This window comes from Pleurodeles waltl, chromosome 7 (assembly GCF_031143425.1).
Source record: "Pleurodeles waltl isolate 20211129_DDA chromosome 7, aPleWal1.hap1.20221129, whole genome shotgun sequence".
Lineage (NCBI taxonomy): Eukaryota > Metazoa > Chordata > Amphibia > Caudata > Salamandridae > Pleurodeles > Pleurodeles waltl.
Window position 1 is genome coordinate 1,348,011,052 of NC_090446.1, and position 19,369 is coordinate 1,348,030,420.

A 19,369-nucleotide genomic window follows, 5' to 3' on the forward strand; every position below is an offset into this window, starting at 1 on the left:
TTGAGAGCTTTGGCATTGTCATGTAATTACAAACATTTTCAGGATGAAATGTTAAGGGACCAGCTAGCTTTGAAAGTTCACAATAAAAAAAATACAGGAAAAGCTATTAAACACAGAAAAATGAACCCTACAAATGGCAGTAGACATAATGAAAAGAGCAGAAATAACAGATGACGGTTTAAAAGAGTTGTCAACTCTGACAGGAAAAGGGAGTTCCGTTCATTTTGATGGTGTCAAAAATTAAAAAAACGGAGCAACCCAATACATCTGCAAAGATAGAAGAGAAAAGCGACTTGACTTGTTTCAAGTGTGGTTTAAATGGGCATATAGCGACTGACTCATGTTGTCCTGCAACTGGTCAAATCTGCAGGAGGTGTAAAGCTAAAGGACACTTTGCAAGAGTATGCAAGTGGAGACAATTTGGGTTAAAGAAAGCTAAGAGGGTGATCAATTCTGTGGGATGTGACAATGATGAAGAAGTTGGTCAACAATTTATTTTGCAAATTTTAGATGTTGGAAGTGTAAATGTGGATGTGTCATCAGTATTGATGGTGTTGATGTGGAGTGATGGCTGATTCGGGGGCACAATACACTTTGACTGGGAAAGAGTACATGTCAAGATTTCCTTAACGTGAAATCAAGCCTCTTGATGTGCATTTGGTACCCTATGAAAATAAGCCCACAGATTTGGTGGTTTACATGGAAGCCAAGTTGGAGTTCCAGGGTGTGGGTGTGACATCCAAAGTGTATTTTGTGGAAGATGGTACCAGTTTTTTAGGTTGGCCACAGCAAAGAAATCTTGGAATACGTTTGGATCCTAATCATCCTGAACAAGTCCTGATGGCATGCACAAAAGTGAGTACTGTGCAGAAATCTGCTTTTGTGGAAGAATATCCACAGGTATTTAGGAAGGAGTTGAGAAAACTGAAAGGATTTATGCACAAAATTATACTGAAACAAGGTGCTGTTCCCAAAGCTCACAGGCCTCGCCCCGTTCCTCTTTGAATGAGAGAACCGATGCGTAAGGAATTAACAAAATTGTGTGAACAAGGTGTAATTGAAGAGATTGAGGCATCTGATTGGCTAGCTCCTGCGGTTATTGTGAAAAAAAAGCAATGGGGAGTTACGCTTGTGTGTGGAACTCTGCGATCTTAACTCAGCCTTCTGGGTAGATAGGCATCCTTTGCCAAATATTGGTGAAATGTTGACTACATTGAAGGGGGCTAACGTGTTTTCTACATTGGATTTGTCATCTGCTTATCATCCGATAGTACTACATCCTGGGTCTTGGGTGCAAACATCTTTCATTACTCCAGAAGGTGCTTTTAGATTTAAGCGTATGCCTTTTGGTTTGGCTTCAGCATTTGCCCTTTTCCAGAGGGCCATGCATCACTTGTTTAAGGATGTTCCATGTGTGACGTATTTCCAGGACGACATTTTGGTGTTCAGGAAAAACCAGGGTGACCACAATCATGCTATGAGAAAAGTTCTTGATATTTTGAGGGAGAGCGGGTTGACCATCAAACCAGAGAAGTGTAAGATCAGGGTACCTGGGGTGGAATACTTGGGTCATTGGATAGACCAAAATGGTATCCCTCCAAAATTGAAATAGGTGTTGGCTATTGAAAATGCACCCTCTCTAAGCAACAAAGATCAGCTCAGATAATTTTTGGGTTTAGCTGAGCATTATTTGAAATTCATCCGAATGTTTGCAGACAAAACTAAGTGTATGAGAAAACTGATGTGCAAAAAAGAGCGATTTGTGTGGAATGAAGAGTGTGAGATGGAATTTAGGGAACTGAAAAGACTTATAGCTTCTTCGCCTGCACTTAAACCATTTGACACCAAGGATCAAACCATCATTAACACGGATGCTAGTTCTGTTGGTCTAGGCACAGTGCTGTTACAAAGAAGGGAGGGCAAGGAAGTAACCATTGCATATGCATCCAAAGCTCTGAAAGAAGCAGAGAAAAACTATTCCATCATAGAAAGAGAAGCCCTTGCTTGTTAGTGGAGTGTTAACTATTTTAGGAATTATGTCTGGGGAACATATTTTATAATAAGAACAGATCATCAACCCTTGATTGATGTTTTTTCTACCAAGGGTGCCTGTAGGGCCACCCCTAAATAACCCGCTGGATGATGAGAAGGTTGGAGTATAGTTATGTTCTAGAATATGTGCCAGGGAAGAAAAATGTATTAGCAGATTGTTTCTCCAGACTGCCTGTAAACGATGATGTGGAGGAGATTGAGGAACCTGAGGAGTTAATAGCTGCTGTGGACATGGATGTGGGTAGTATTACTGAAGGTAAAAATCCTCAGGACGAGTGGGTAATGGAAACGCAGGGAGATTCTAATTTTCAGTAGGTTATGAAATATATGCGAGAAGGGTGGCCATCAAGGGGAGTTGCTTCCATGGAAGTCAAGTAAGTGTAGAGTTATCTATGGTGGGTAGCATAGTGATGAGAGGGGAACAATTGGTGGTTCCTGTTACACTGAGTGAACAAGTGATGAACCTTGCTCATGAAGGCCATTTGGGCATGAGCGCGACCAAGAGGCGCATCAGGTCAGAGTACTGGTGGCGTGGCATGGCTAGAGATGTAGATCATCATATCAGAGAATTAGTTTTGTGTGCGTGGAGTGACAAATCTCAGAAGGTTGTGAAAAAGCCTTCCATAGAGTCGAACAAGTTCGACAGACCTTGAAAGAAAATAGCCAATAATGTTATGGGACCATTGTATGCTTTGGGTAAGATACCTAAGTATGCTCTAGTGGTGGTCGATTATTTTTTAAGATGGTCAGTACTAAAGTTTGTTGAAAGTGTCACAGTTGGAAAGGTGATAGAGTTTTTAATTGATTTTTGAAGCTATTGTGTCTCATAATGGGGTACAATTGGTATCAAGTGTCATGACTGACTTTTTGAAAATGTATGACATTGAAGACATAAAAACATCAGTTTACTATTCCCAGAGCAATGGACTAGTTGAGAGGTGGGACAGAACTTTGAAGGATAGTCTGCAGTTGGCAATGAGCAATGGGGTGGTTTGGCATAAAGCTGTTAAGGATCTTATCTGGTCATACCTCACAATGCCTCAGAGTGTGACTGGTAAATTTCCATTTGAAGTAATGAGAGGAAGAAAGCACAGGGCTGTATTTTTGAAGGAGGTGGAAAGAAAGAAAGTAAAGGGAAAATGTGGAAGGTGATTACGTGGTTGGTGATTGGGTTCGTGTTTTGAAGGGGGTCGGGTCAACAAGTGTGAATCCAGATTTTCTGAGTTTTGGAAAGTTGTGAAGGTGTATATATTTTATGTTGTTAAGTGATGGAAATCACTAGCAAAGTGGTGAAAATTTTGAAGTGTACTGATCAAAAAGTGATTGCAGGTGTTCCCTCCAAATCTATTCTTCTGGAAGACGTATTCCACATCTGCGAGACAAGGCAATAATAAGGTTGCCCAAGAGATTAGAAGATTCTGAAATGTAAGAAAGATTTTGCAAAGTCATTGTTCTGTATTGTCATATTTATTAGGAGAATTCCATTGCAGAAATGGGTGTTCATTTTAACATTTTGTTACTTGTTCATTGTAAAATAATGAGGGGAAGGGATGTGTAATGTTTTTCATTGAAACATGCAAGCTGCCTTGTGCTACAGAACATTACGCTGGGGTTCGAATGTGGAACGATGGAGACAGCAGTTGCTGTTAGTCTGCCTCCCGGTCGCATGTTATCATTAAACGTATTGACATTACCTTTGGTGCACGGCCTCCAGTTCTTTTCAGTGACCGAATAGGAAGATTGACACATGGGATCCTAGAGCTTGTGTCCATGCCTACTCGAGTCGATATGACCACCGGAGGGCATCGAACAGCAAGATATTCATACCAAACATGTTCACATGCTGTTCCTTCTTCTTCCCACACTCAGTTAACTCTCTTAGGCGGGTAAAGGTCAGGTGCAGAGGAATGCACTTACGTTCTGGTGCTATAATGCGACAGAGATTCCGCACAATGCCAACAGCATATAAAAAACTAAAACAGCACTGTAGCGGAGAGACTCTATCCTATTAACAGCACAGCAGCACTGGTGAAGAGCATGGGTGGGACAGCAGCTTCCTGTACTATCCATACAAATGACAGCATCCACTGTGTCTGAAAATGGAAATCGTGTCCTAATAAACATCTAAAGCTACTCGTAGAGTAGATACAGTGTGAGTTTGTGACCATAAAACAACCCCTCTTGAGCAATGAACACTTTCTGAAAAGTAAAACAGCACTGCTGAGAAATAATAGTATTGCTCAGTGATAAAGTATGGTGCCGCTGCTGGGAGAAACATGCCGTAGCTGGCCGAGAGGGCCAGCTTTAGCACTGGTGGCGCCCTGTGCGACAATCTTTTTTGGTGCCCCCCCACCCCTCATGACCTCCTCCTTGAATTCCCGCACTACACCCGGCAAAAATGCCCCTCACCTCTCCATAGCCCCTCCCTCACATACATTTCATTTGTTTTAAAGTGCTGGTAAGGTCTGTCTTTACTAATCCACTCAGCTTTCCACATAAAATATAGGTCTGTTCTTTGCAGCAGGTGTATTAACTCTCTGTGCTACTTTATGGCCATTGAACAAAACTCTGATTTCTCTCTTTAGCAGGAACATTAATCACAAGAGCTATATTGACATTGTTATTATTGTCTAACAGCTGGACGCACATGGAACTTTGCTTCAGGTGCTTTTAAATTGTAAGTTATTGCTAAACACAGCACCCCCTCCCCTGAGGTCAGAGCTCCCCCTCCAGGTAAGGCCCAGTGCGGCCGTACCAGTCGCACCCCCCAACAAACCTTCCATGCAGGCCAATAAAGTAAACTATCTCTGTAGATACGCTATGGTTCTGCAGCATAAAAGAAGGCTTGCTATAAAGTGCTGTTACTGTTCATTCGAAGGTACTGCAGCTCTCTTGGCATAAGTGTTGACACTATCCCATACAAAACAGGACACGAATCCAGTTACATGCTGTGAGGTAACCATCTTCTTCAATTATAACTCAAGCTGAACAGCACTGTTGAATTGTCCTTATGTTCTCCCATACATTGCACAAGTCTGGTGAGAAGTCAGAACTGCTTCATAAGAGAGTAGAGCAGAGCTGATGGATGGAACACTTACATTAAAACGATAGTTGAGTAACCTTATGAGAAGCGCAAGAACCGTAGCAACAAAATGACAGGATCCCACTGAGCAGTGCTAAGAACCTTGCATTAAAATGACAGCACCCTGCTGAGAAGTGTAAGAACCATTGAAATAAAATGACAGCAAGCAACCTGTTGAGAAGTGCTGGAATACTTGCATTAAAATGACATCAACCTTCTGAGAAGTGCAAAAAACACTGCATTAAAATGACAGAAACCAGCTGGGAACTGCTGGACTACTTTCATTTGAATGACAGTAACCTGCTCAGAAGTGCTGGAACATTTGCATTAAAATGACAGCTGGACAACTTAAGAAGCCGTGTTATGTCATCCCATATAAAGTTCAAGTAAGCGCTCTGCTGAGAGGTGAGTACTGCTTCATAGAGAGTAGAGCTGAGGTGTTAGAACACTTACATTAAACGTGATAGCTGAGTAACCTTATGGGAAGTGCTAAGAAACCTGCATTAAAATGACAGGACCCTGTTGAGAAAGCAGTAAAATTACAGCAACCTGCTGAGAAGTGGAAGAACCACTGCATAAAAATTAGAGCAGCCTGCTGAAAAGTGCTTGATCGCTGCATTAAAATGACAGCAACCTGCTGTGTAGTGCTGGAGCAAATGCATTAAAATGACAACTGCTGAGAACTGCTGAAACACCTGCATTAAATTACAACAACCTGCTGAGAAGCGGAGGTAATGCCCCTTTTCAAAGAACTGCAGCGCTGCTGAGAAATTCTCTTTGCCTCCTTATATTAATGACAACTGAGATTAAAACTAGTAGGAGATTATCGTGAAGGGTGTAGATAAAGTGCTGAGATTGTTGTACTGCTCCATTAAAAGAAAAGCCTCCCACCTCTGTAAAGTGCAATACTATCACATTAAGGGACACTTAGGCCCTCATTACAACCTCAGCGGTCTTTCCAAAAGACCGCTGAGGCTGTGGGAGCCAGAATACCGCCAGTGCTGGCGGTATGTCTGGCTCCCTATTACGACTTCTCCGCTGGGCCAGCGGATGGTAACAGTGTTACCGTCCGCTGGCCCAGCAGAAAAGTCACATCAACATTGTTGCTGGCTCGTAATAGAGCCGGCGGCAATGCTGATGTGCAGCGGGTGCAGTAGCACCCGTCGCGCATTTCACTGCTCAAAATTCGGGCAGTGAAATGCGTGACGGGGCTATGCCTGGGGGCCCCTGCACTGCCCATGCCAAGTGCATGGGCAGTGCAGGGGCCTTCAGGGTACCCCGAGTCCCCTTACCGCCAGCCTTTCCATGGCAGTGTCTACCGACATGGACAGGCTGCCCTGGCGGATTACGACTGCTGGGACCGCCATGGCGGTATACCGCTGGTCCCGGCGGTGTTACTGCGGCGGTACTGCTGTAGTCAAAATATGGTGTCCTGTACCGCCAGCCTGTTGGCGGTACGAACGCCACTATAGCCCTGGCGGTCACCGACCGCCAGGGTTATAAAGAGGGCCTTAATGTGCTCTTATACACTGCCCACAAAGCAACAAAACAGTCAGTAGAGGAGGTGCTGACACACTTCAGTTAAGAGTGATTTAGTACAAAGCAGACCATCAAGCCCTCCCCCAAACGGAATTTAAAACCTTGCACTTACTTGTGGTTGCGTCATTGATGGTCACGGCGACGCTCCTGAAGTCATTTGCTGTGATGCTGTAAATGCTGAGGTTATTCGAGACCCCTGGTTTGAGGTCTGGTATGACTTCCGTCTGCTTATCTCCACCAGAAACTTTTGAAGGAACGGTTACATTTTTTAGGCTTCCCACCACCACCATATACTTGTAGCTGGACTGGTTCTGATCTCTGGGCACCGTCCACTGCAGGGTTAGGGAGGTCTCGTTTCTGCTCGCTATAGTGAAGTTGCTGACCGGTGAGGGCTCTGAAACCAAATAACGAAGAAAATTTTACACCGGTTGATGGGGATTTCTTCTCACCTTAATTTGGGGACATCCAGTCAATTCATAGATGTTTAGGAACCCGCTAACCACAAACTGTGCAAATGATACTTAAAACCCCGCATTATGCACAGGTTTAAGGACTAACAGCTTCATTATTATCGGTCAAAAATTGAGAATTTGGGGTCGAAGTGAATTTTAAATTAAGAAACAAAGCAAAGTCCAGTAGATTCCAGTGTGCGAGAAAATGAAAGATGTAGCAAAATTGTGAATTTCTAGGGCTCTTTGGAAGTTGGTATATATGTTAATTCCTTTTAGTATTGATTTATAAGTTAGGACTGCTATGTAAACCACTGTAAAGAAAGAATTGGAATGTAGGAAAAAGGAGGGGTCTGTATACTAAGGAAATGTTTAAAATCTAGTGTCTCAGCACCACATAGACTAAAGAATCAATGAAAAAGACAATAGCTCTGACATTTGCAAAGTGCATGTAGAGCACGATTCACACACAAAGTGATGTAAATTCAGTTTACATGCACATATGCTGACAAAACATCCCACATACAGACATCCCTGCACATGCAAAACAACACAAAAAAGACAACAGTGAACACACGCGCACACACACACACACACACACACACACACCCAGACAATCAGATGTAGGTAACTCTTACTTACAGTATAGGAGTGTATGCAAGTGCGTTTGTGTAAAGGATGGGCCTCATGTCGTCATATACGTGCCGGGGAATGGAGAGTGTATGTTATAGTGTCTTTCTAGCATTGGTAAAGCTAACTGACTAGGCTCAGGCTGTCAGAATAGAAAAACAAGCACTGGCAAAGCCAATAGATCTTGCCTACCCAAGAGCTATTGGCTTCACAATATGCTCTTGCCAAGTTGTACACCAGTGTGGCTGGCTAAAAGTTAGTGGAGTGGAGTGTCGTAGATTGGATTTGGGGAATAGTGTTGTTCAGTCGATTTGTTTGAGTACAGTGTTGTAGAGTCGAGTAGGAGGATTAGAGTGCTATAGAGTCGAGTAGAGTTCAGTGATTCAGTGGCAGAGAATGTTGTAGAGTGGAGTGGTGTAAAGTGAACAAGAGTGGGGAGGAACAGGGTGGAGTGGGTTGGAGTGGATTGAGGTAGTGGGCTGGACTGGATTTGAGTAGAGTGAAGTGGATTGGATTTGGATAAAGTGGGATAGATTGAGTGGATGGGGTGAATTGAAATTGGGTGAGGTGGACCAGATTGTGGTGTATTTGAATTTAATTGATGTTCAATTAATTAAAATGATTACATGAAACCATGAATAGCAAGTGTAGAGCGAGATTAAAAGACAGCATATTTATAAAATATAAAAGTTCCATTTAGTAATTACCTTTTAGGCCATCAACAGTACGTAACAGGATGGAAAGAATAAAATACAGTATTTCATAAAAGAGAGATAATTTCAAGTTACACTTCGCGAAAGGTGATAAAATACAGTATAAAGAAGAACTAATTTTGAGTTAAGCATCAGGTTTTGTCATAGAGTACTGAAATTTCACTTCGAACAATACTTTAATAAAGGGTTCCTTATGGCCGTATGCGATTCTCACGGAATTTATAACTTAAAAGTGCTTCCAGGAACAAGCACCATCCTATGCTTGTGCCGTGCTGCTGAGATGTGATTTGAAAAAATTAGGTCCTCACTACTTAATTAGTCACCAATATAAGAGTCATCACTCAGGGCCTTATGCGTGAAAGCCTCCGGCGGCGGACAATTGAAACTGCTTAGGGCAAAAAATGCTTTATAGTTCCTCATTCTGGTAGTCGACTAAAGGGGGAAACATCCTTAATGCCGAATTTTTTATAACGAAGTCCTGGTTAACGAAAGAGGAACAACGCTTTCTTTAACCACGACTTCGTTATTTTGTGCCTTAACCACGCATGTCCTGAACAACGAACATGCATGGTTAAGGTACAAACAAGGGAGTCGGCTGAGGAGGACGACGCAGATGACAAGGTGACGACTCAGGTAAGTGGGGCGTTTTTGGTTTTGGGGAGGGGGTGGGGGGTCGGGGCATTTAGGTTTTGGGGTGGGGTTGGGGGGGTGGGGCGTTTTTGGTTTTGGAGAGGGGGTGGGGGGTCGGGGGTTTTAGGTTTTAGGGTGGGGCTGGGGGGTGGGGCGTTTTTGGTTTTGGGGAGGAGGTGGGGGGTCGGGGTTTTAGGGTGGGGTTGGGGGGGTGGGGTGAGGGATGTAGGGTGAATGGTGCCTATTGCTAATGATTTTATCAGGAATGCCTTTACAACGAAATATCGTTGTAAAGGCATTCGTGGTAAAATCATTAGTAGTAAAGACGAGGTCGGTGTTCCGACCTCGTTCTTAAGGTTAGTAGTAGTTTAAAATTCGGTGTTCCGTCATATAACCGACTAAAGGGCTCCCTGACAATGAAATATGGCCCTGAAGATCAAAGTGCTCTATATTCAGTATCCCACCAGTGTGAGGGCCTTTGAGGATGTTTTCGGTTGCTCCTTTCAGTTTATACTCTGACAGTCCAAGGTACTCTGTGACAATGAGGTGCGGCCTGGGCAAGTTAGTGTGACCTGTGAATAAAAAATATGGTCATCATATTAATTTTAAATTGCAATTTGCTGCCATCATATATTTTATAAAGAACCCAAATAGCTGTCATGATTCTCCTTTTAAGGAGGTTAGGAAGGCTGCCCAGCAGGTCCTCACTTTTAAAATATGAAATATTGATTGGAGCCAGTAATGCCTCAGTGGTTTTAGGGCTTCACAAGTGCAGACCACATGTACTAGGGACTCTTCTGATGCACCACACCATCTGCACTGTACATCATCGTCCCCCTCCTTATGACCAAACCAATAGCACCTTAAGGGAACAAGGCCAAAGCGCATCCTCACGAGGGTGTACTTACATGGTTTCAAAGATGCGTGCTAAAGTAGTCAGGAGCCTGATGTATAAAGATTCACGGCCAAGCAACAGTGAAACCTAGTTTTTAGCTCCTCAAAATCCTAATCCCATGAGATTATCTTTATTTATTTCATTAGTAGTTTTGCAATCGCTCCCAGTGGTGTAATTTTGTATGTCTTCCACTCTTAAGACCTTAATAGAAGAGGCCACTAGCTGCCCATATGGAGCCAGATTCTTGAATTTTTTTCCAGAGCAAATGTTTCATTGTGCCAACTGTGGCTATTTTCAGGGTTTGACACGATGAAACAAATTTGACCCGCAATACCAGATCCTGATTTAGTAGTTTAAATTCCAGCCTTATTTGGGATTTGATAGTAGAATCTGGGAGTGCAAATAAACAGCGGTAGCAAATACACTGCTGTTTATCTAGCCACTCAGAGATTATCCTTGAACACCCTGGTGCCATATGTGATTGTGAGCATCAGCTTAGTTGCCACAACCGTGAGTAGGGGATTGGTATTTTGACATGCAAGGCTTCTCTTGAGTTGTTAGGTGTTTCGCCATCAATGCCAATTAGCCTACCTGGGCTTTCCTGCCCCCTCTTTCTTCAAGCGTGACACCACAGTATTTAAAACGTGTTATTCTTTCGAGTCTTGACCCTCCAATGAACCAGACACCCCTTTTTATCAGATGTTTGCAAAAAACATTGTTTTTTTTCTTTTTTAAGCTGATGGTGATGTCGTTCATTTTGCAGAACTACAAGCGATCTACGAAGACCAATTTGGGTGTTATCATGTACCATAATGTCAATAGCATATTGTAAAATTTATATTTTTTGCTTCACCCAATAGAGCGGACAGATCCCAGGGGACTTTCCAAATCTGTCATGTACAGATTAAAGAGCAGGGGGGGCAAAAATGTAACCCTATTTCAGGCCTTTTTTGTGTGAATTTTCTTTGAAGTTGCCCAGTTAGCTGATAATTTGACCCATACCCATGTGCCACTGTATAACGATTCTATTGCCTTCGGGGGTGTGATGGTGTCACCATTTCCTTAGCTATGCCCATACCCAGCCTCTTGGGATGTTGTCAAAAGCATTTGTGAAACCAATAAATGCTGCATTAAGTAGTAAGGACTTAGAAAGCATCGCTTCACCAATTAGGCAAGCTAAGGTCAGGCGATTATTTTCAATTTGACTGTGCCTTTGAAAGATGGTCTGAAACCAAGAGATCAGTTTTTTGTCAGGTACCCAGGTTTCCAAGTCTTCATACAGCAGCCTTGCATAGCACTTCCTTTCAATGTCCAATAGTGCTATCATTCTGTAGTTCACAGCAGAGGATCTCCTTTCCTTTTTTTATATAGGTACTACAATGGAGCCCCTCCAACTTTCGAGGATAGACTGGGTTGGATTGGAGTGGAGTAGAGTGGATTAGATTAGTTTGGGGTTGAATTGGAGTGATTGGACTGGGGTGGGGTGGACTGGATTAGAGTGGGGTGAACTGGAGTGGAATGGATTAGACTGAACTGGAATGGGGTGGATTGGATTTATTGGATAGGAGTGAGGTGGGGTGGACTAACTGGAGGGGGGTGGAATGGAGTGGGGTGGATAAGAGTGGGGTGGACTGGATAGCGTGAACTGGATGGAGTGGAATGAATTGGGGTGAATGGAAGTGGGGTGAGGTGAATTTGGGTGGGGAGTATTGGATTAGGGAGATTCTATTGGAGTGGGGTTGATTGGATTTAGATTGGACTGTAATGGTGTGGTCTGGAGTGGGATGGAATGGAGTGAGTTGATTGGAGTGCAGTGGGTTGGATTGTATTGGAGTGGGTGGATATGAGTGGGGAGGATTGTGGTGGAGTGGATTTGATTGAATTGATTGAATTGGACTGGTGTAGGGTGGTTTGGGTTGGAGTGTGGTGGTTTGGATTAGAATGGGGTGGACATTTTGGATTGGGTTGGGGTTGGATTAACGCGAATCGGCTTGGAGTGTGAACTGGTTGTAGTCGGGTGGGTGAATTGGAGTGGGTGGGTTGCGTTAGGGTGGACTGGGGTGGATTCGATTGGAATGGGGTGGAATAGATTTGAGTGGGTGGGTTGGATAGGACTGGAGTGGGGTGTGTTAGATCGGAACGAGGTAGGTTGGATTTCAGTGGGATGGGCTACACTGGAGTGGGAAGTATTGCACTGAAGTGCGGCGGACTGGAGTGGGGTGGGTTGGGTTGGATTGGTGTGGGGTGGACTGGGGTGGTGTAGACTGGACTGGGGTGGATTGGAATGGTGTGGGGTGGGGTGGATTGGACTGTAGTGTGGTGGGTTGTATTGTACTGGAGTGGGATGGGTGGATTGGAGTGAGGTGAAATGTGGTGGATTTGATTACAGTGGGGTGGATTGGGGGATTGGGGTGAGTGTACTGGGCTGGTGTGAGGTGAATTGGATTGGAGTGGGATAGTCTGGATTGGTGTGGGTGTATTGGAATGAGTGGGATGGAAAGGGGTGGATTGAGTGGGGTAGATTGGGGTGGACTGTAGTGGGGTAAATTGGATTGGATTGGTATGGGGAGGACTGGAATGGAAATGGGATGGATTGGAGTGGGGTGGATAGTGGTGGACTGGAGTGAGGTGAATTGGGGTGAGGTGAGGTGAGGTGGATTGGAGTGGGGCAGAATCGAGTGGAGCAGATTGTTCTGGACTGGAGTGCGCAGATTGGAGAGAGGCAGATTGCTTTGGATTGGAGTGGGGCAGATTGTTCTGGATTCGAGTGGGGCAGTTTTTTGGATTGGAGTGGGAAGATTGTTTTGGATTGGAGTGGGACAGATTGTTTGGAGTGGGACAGATTGTTTGGAGTGGGACAGATTGTTTGGAGTGGGGTTTATTGTTTTGGAGTGAGACAGATTCTTTTAGTTTGGAGTATGGCAGATTGTTTTGGACTGGAGTGCGCAGATTGGAGAGAGGCAGATTGCTTTGGATTGGAGTGGGGCAGATTGTTCTGGATTCGAGTGGGGCAGTTTTTTGGATTGGAGTGGGAAGATTGTTTTGGATTGGAGTGGGACAGATTGTTTGGAGTGGGACAGATTGTTTTCGAGTGAGGTTTATTGTTTTGGAGTGAGACAGATTATTTTAGTTTGGAGTATGGCAGATTGTTTTGGACTGGAGTGGGGTAGATTGTGGCGGATGAGAATGGAGTGGATTGGAGTGAATTGGGGTGGAGTGGGCAGACTGTATTGGCGTGAGGTGGACTGGATTAGAGTGAGGTGGACTGGATTAGAGTGGGGTGGATTAGAGTGCTGTGGACTGGAGTGGGCAGATTGAATTGGGACAGATTGGAGTGGGGCAGCTTGTTCAGTATTGGAGTGGGTCACGCTGAAGTGGAGAAGATTGAATTTGGGCAGATTCTTTTGGATTGGAGTGGGGCAAATTGGAGTGGGAATATTGGAGTGGGGCAGACTGTAAAGATTGGAGTCAGGCAAATTTTTGTGGGGCAGATTGTTTTGGACTGCAGTGGTTTAGGGTGGAGGGGGGCAGGGTGTTTTAGATTAGAGTGGGGCAGAATGTTTTGGATTGGATTGAGGGCAGATTTGAATGGGGCAGGTTGTTTTGGACTGGAGTGAGGCAAACTGGAGTAGAGTCGACTGGAGTGAAGAAGATGGTTTTGGATTGGAATGGGGCAGTTTTATTTGAATTGGAGTGTGACAGTTTGGAGTGGGGCAGATTGGTTTGGATGGGAGTGGGGCAGATTTTAGTTGGATAGATTGTTTTGGATTGTAGTGTAGCGGATTGTTTTGGAGTGGGACAGATTGCTTTGGATTAGAGTGGGGCAGATTATTTTAGACTGGAGTGGGGCAGACAGTTTTGGATTAGAGTGGGGCAGATTGTATTTGATTTGAGTGGGGCAGATTGTTTAGGACTGGAGTGAGGCAAACTGGAGTAGAGTCGACTGGAGTGAAGAAGATGGCTTTGGATTGGAATGGGGCAGTTTTATTTGAATTGGAGTATGACAGTTTGGAGTGGGGCAGATTGGTTTGGATGGGAATGGGGCAGATTTTAGTTGGATAGATTGTTTTGGATTGTAGTGTAGCGGATTGTTTTGGAGTGGGACAGATTGCTTTGGATTAAAGTGGGGCAGATAGTTGTGGGGCAGATTATTTTAGACTGGAGTGGGGCAGACAGTTTTGAATTAGAGTGGGGCAGATTGTATTGGATTTGAGTGGGGCAGATTGTATTGGACTGAAGTGGTGCAGACTGTTTTTATTGGAGAGAGGCACATTGTTATGAATTGGAGAGGAGCACATTGTTTTGGAATGGAGTGGGTCGAATTGTTTTGGATTAAGGTGGGCCGGAATGTTTTGGATTGGAGGGGGAGAGGGTTGTTTTGGATTGGAGTGGGTAGATAGTTTTTATTGGAGTGGGGCAGATTGTTTTGGATTAGAGTGGGGCAGATTGTTTTGGATTAGAGTGGGGCAGATTGTCTTGGATTGGCATGGGGAACATTAGAGAGCAGCAGATTGTTCTGAACTGGAGTGGGGGAGATTGTCTTGGGTTGGAGTGGGTCAGATTGTTTTGGATTGGCGGTGGGGCAGATTGTTTTGGATTGGAGTGAGGCAGATTGGTTTGGATTAGAGTGGGGCAAATTAATTTGGATTGGAGTAGGGCAGATTAGGATGGAGCGGTGCAGATTCTTTTGGATTGCAGTGGGGTAGATTAGAGTGGGGTTTATCGTTTTATATTGGAGTGGGGCATATTGTTTTGGATTGCAGTGGGGCAGATTTGAGTGGGATGGGTTGAGAGGATTGTAGTGTGGTGCATTAGAGTGGATTCAGGTGAGTGGTTTGGATTGTAGTGGGGTGGGTTGGATTGAGATTGAGGAGCGGTTCGAAGGTGGCACGGCCAAACAGGTATGTTTTTTTATTTTTGGTCACGTCCCCCCTTGACTCCCCCTCACCCTTCTCCCTCCCGCGAGCTGGAAACACTCCATGAGAGGCAGGCAGAGCATCCAGAAACAGCTTGAAGTCAAGCGCAGCTTCTTAGCAGTATGTGACTTTTAAAGGGGGTGCGTGAATTCGCCTGTCTGGAAGACATGAAGCTGAGGTAAGTGAAGGGAAGCAGGTTTACCGCATCCTTGCCGATCAGCGCGCGTGCGACTGCTGCGCTACCCAGGTGCATGTCACGTGCTGTGTAACAAGTAGATTGTTAACAGCATGGGAGCCAGTCCAGGTGTGTAGGTTACATAAAACTCTACGAGAGCCCGCCTAGCCCTGGCGCTTTGCCCCCTGATATCTACTGTATGGCTGGTTTGATCTCTTGGACCATTATCGGTTCTTCGAGTTCTATCCATTGGGATGCATTGATGGTAGGGAGTGTAACTCTGTCTAAGAATTTGTGCAGCCTGGTGTAGTCCTCCGCCTGGGTGTGGGGGGAACCTATAGAGCCACATACAAAGAATCACATACTGCATTGATTTCTGCCCATGTATCCTCTATGTCCGCATCTCAGTCGCGGATTGCCCCTACTGGTGCGATTAGTTTGTCACAGCACAATAGCTTTGGCCACTGGGATTATGTGGCAGGGATTTGTAAATTATGCAGCAAGAAAAGGCAAATTATACAGCATACTGCGGCTCAATTTGTGATAGTATTACTTCCTTATTTTGACATTTTGAAACTTGCCAACGTTGACTGGGCATTGTTGGACGTCATAAGTACCAGTTTAACACCCAAATATAGCAACACAAATGTAACTCTGCAAAAGGCCTTCCCCTGCGCGGAAACACGTATGCTGTATTTTCAGTAACTTTTGAACTGTTTGAGCTAGAAACTAAATTTGTTTTTGTTAAAACCTGCAGATTATGCAGTAGATGGATTATATGGCAAATGCGGCAAATCTGAAATTATGCGAAAATCGCCACACATTCATATAATTCCAGTGACCCTGACAACAGCCAAGCCTATAAGTGCCTCGCCTTGCCCCCTTCTGTGGGCCCTCGTTTTCATTGAAGTATCTCTCTATGTGTTCCTGGAGAGGGACACTGTTGTTAAGCTACTCCAGCTGTAGACGCCACATAGGCAACCACAGCCGTGAGCGGCCCCAATTAAAGATCAGCTTGAGTGGACAATGATATGATAAAGTTTGGCCTATGTATCCTGCATCGATCACTTTATCATCCATTTCCAAGATGCGATTAAAAAAGTCCATTCTTTTGTGCAGTGCATGAAGAACTGAGTAAAAAGAGTATTCTTAGGCCTCAGGGTTTAAGGAGCGCCACTGGTCAATCACCCTCATGCCCCGCACCCCTTTATGGAGGCCCATTGCAGCCACTGGGGCTTGGCACCTATTAAGGGGACAGTGGAGAACTGAGCATATGGCACGCAACTAAAGTCCCCTCTCCCACCGCATGGTGGCTGTGTACTCACTAATAGGTCCAGAATCAGAGTAGACTGGAACCTAGCTATTCCAGTGTTAGGTGCATATATAGCTACAAGGGAGAAGGGCTGCCCTACTACACCCCCTCAACCACTTCATGCCTGCCCTCTGGGTCCTCCTTACTAGATGTGACCCCATGAGCCACCCAGAGCAGAACTCCCCTGGAGTACCCTGCATAACTAGTGCCTATCGCAATCCCCCATCAGCGCTTCCGTAGCTCCACTAGCTCAATGGCTATTATGCGAAGTGTACATGATACCTCTTAAAATAAAACAGTACCCTGTAACATTTCATTGGATTGACCATACTTGTGACATTCAAGGTTATGAGTGTGTGCTGTGAGGTAGTATCTCTACTAACCACCGCCATGTTTACCAGGAATTTTCGAAGCGCAGCTCCGTTATCTCACTACCCCACACTCCACTCTCCCTGCTAACCACTCACAGTGCATAGTACAACAGACAATTCTGGCTCACAACATAAACAATCCCCAACTCCCCAGCCCTAGCAGAAGCTGCTAAACTTAACCCGAAATGATATATTCACAAAACAACTGTGCGTTAAACTTGTTCATCTTGGATACAGAGGGAGGGTGTCCATGTCTGCTGGTGTGAGTCCGTGTATCCCCTCTTGTGTCTCCCCCTCTAAAATCTATGGGAGTAATTTCCCTCTTTCAAGTCCCACATTTGCATGGTCATTTGTTGTCTTTCTGCCAAGCAGTATGACCTGACCTTTTTTCTGGTAGCCTCAGCAACTCATGGGCAGGTTGGGGCATTGTATTATGTTATCGGCAGTCATAGATGTGAGGTAAGGGCCATGTCTCAAGACTGCCAATTGCCTGTTACGGGCTGGACTGCTGTGTCACCCTATAGCATTCCCGTTGCGCAGACTGGATTCCAACCAGGTCCAGGCTTCCGAAGGAGTGGTGAAGTATCTGGTGGTTTCGCCATCCAGTACTTGCAGCTTCGTTGGAAACATTAATGAATAACATAAGTTAATGTGGCATAAGCTGTTTAACTTCCATAAAAAACTCTCTCCATCACTGGACTTACATTGTATAATCAGGGAAAATGTGTATGGTGCAGTTTTCAACAAGCCACAGCTCATTACTGCGCGAGAATTGTATATGATCTCTGTCCTTGTAGTTTAGAAGCTACGTCACTATCGAATGAGGGGGTGCCCCCAGAGGAGGTGGTCGATTCGGGACCCTTTGAGCCCTCTCAATGGAAAAAAAAGTTGATTGTTTGCCTGCCAGTACTGTATACGTTAGCGAGTCTTCGGGGTGTACATCCATACTTGGCCCCTCCACTCATTCAGGGAGACCCCCTATCTGCACATTGTTTCTCCGGGAACGTCCATCAGCATTATCGGCTATAACTTTCAGGTAGTGCATCTCCTCTTGGAGTATCTTCAGTTGAGCCTGCATTGCTTGGATTGTGGGATGCATTGTCCCAAGCGTGGATTCACCGGCCGCCATGTGTTCCTCCAGCTTTTAATGGTCCTTTTGTAGCAACCCAAGATCCACCGCCTCTGCATCCATCTTAAGCTCCAAGGTGGTTTTTATGTCCAGGACTGCTTGTAGGATAGCTTCAAACTTGCTCAGGATCAAAAATAAAACACAACTCGTTTCCAACCACACACCTTACATGGTGTAACATGCTACTCATGCAGGCATGTTCTTCAGTACCTCACATAAAGGTAGTAAGTGTTAAAAAAATATTATAATACAATACACTACATTGGGGAAAATCCATCTTTCATTCATTAGCATATTGTCAGAAAACAGAAATAGTCAAAACAATTGTTAACATGTTTTTTTTAAACATGGCTAACAAAAAACGAAAAATGAGTGATACGTGACTAAAAATATGCTTGCAATAGTAATGTGGTATACTGTATTAAATTAATACAATATGAAATCTATAAATGTTTGTGCTTGATCAATAAAGGAAATATTTTGCTTTTAAAATTATGACAGTTTTATGACTTCAGGTACTGGCTGGTAATATGCAAGTCTGGTTTTTAGCAATTACTTTGAATGCACTGACCGGTGTGAGCACTGGAACAAAAGAAGCAAGAGGATGTTAGAAGGAGGATGGAGATGACCTAGGTTTGCAAAATGACTTATAATAAGTAAAAACACTTGCTTTTGTCTGAAACAAATCTCTCAATTTGAAAGAAATTGAAGCAATGACACAATTTTTTTTTTTTTTTTACATCAGAGCGCAATAGGCAGATATCCTTTTTAATATGTCCGGCTGCTATGACAACCACACAAGTCATAACTGTTTTAGTAAGACTCAAATTAAACAGTGAAGTTCAGCAACCCATTACAAGCACTGAAAGAGCCACACTATCATCAACTGACCAGAGCTGATGCCGAAAGGCAAACTTAGGAGGACCACAATCATGAAGTAAAGGATGGGTGGGCAGATCAAATCTCTGTCACATTCAAGGAGATCTCCAAGTTAGCCAATTATATCAGTAGAGTACAAAAAACAGTATGCCTTCCTCTTGGTTACCCGCAATGAGAACCAAGAGACAGGGCCTGACATTATTTATTGTGCCCATGTCCAACATCAGAGAGAGAGAGAGCAGAGAATCGCAGCCAGATCATTTGCTTCCGATCAGATGTCAATGCAGAGACCCACAGCTAAGCGCCATCCTCCAAACCAGAGATCCAATGAGAGACCTGATCCTTTCTTCCAGTACCATGAACAGAGCGCTGTAGCCAGACAAGATCCTTCTAACCAGCACCAAGAATGGAGAACCACAGCCAGGCCTCATCCAGCTGGATCCCATCGAGATCATCAGCAGGAGAGATGAGAAACAAGGTCATAAGCAGCAACGCCACGTAGTTAGGCCTAAGCCTCATAATTAAAAGTGAGTTGAGGATCACAGCCAAGGTCCAACCACAGACCATTCACATTTACCAGGGTGTTGAGGCTATGCT

At 44.4% G+C, this 19,369-nt stretch overlaps 1 protein-coding gene across 1 annotated transcript in view; it reads right to left on the reverse strand.

Moving 5' to 3' along the window:
* PTPRH (protein tyrosine phosphatase receptor type H) overlaps positions 1 to 19,369 on the reverse strand; it is a 634,102-nt gene that overhangs the window by 341,352 nt on the left and 273,381 nt on the right. Inside the window, exon 7 of the mRNA XM_069200757.1 lies at positions 6,786 to 7,067. Coding sequence (XP_069056858.1) covers positions 6,786 to 7,067 — 282 coding nt within the window. The remainder of the gene's footprint in view (positions 1 to 6,785; positions 7,068 to 19,369) is intronic.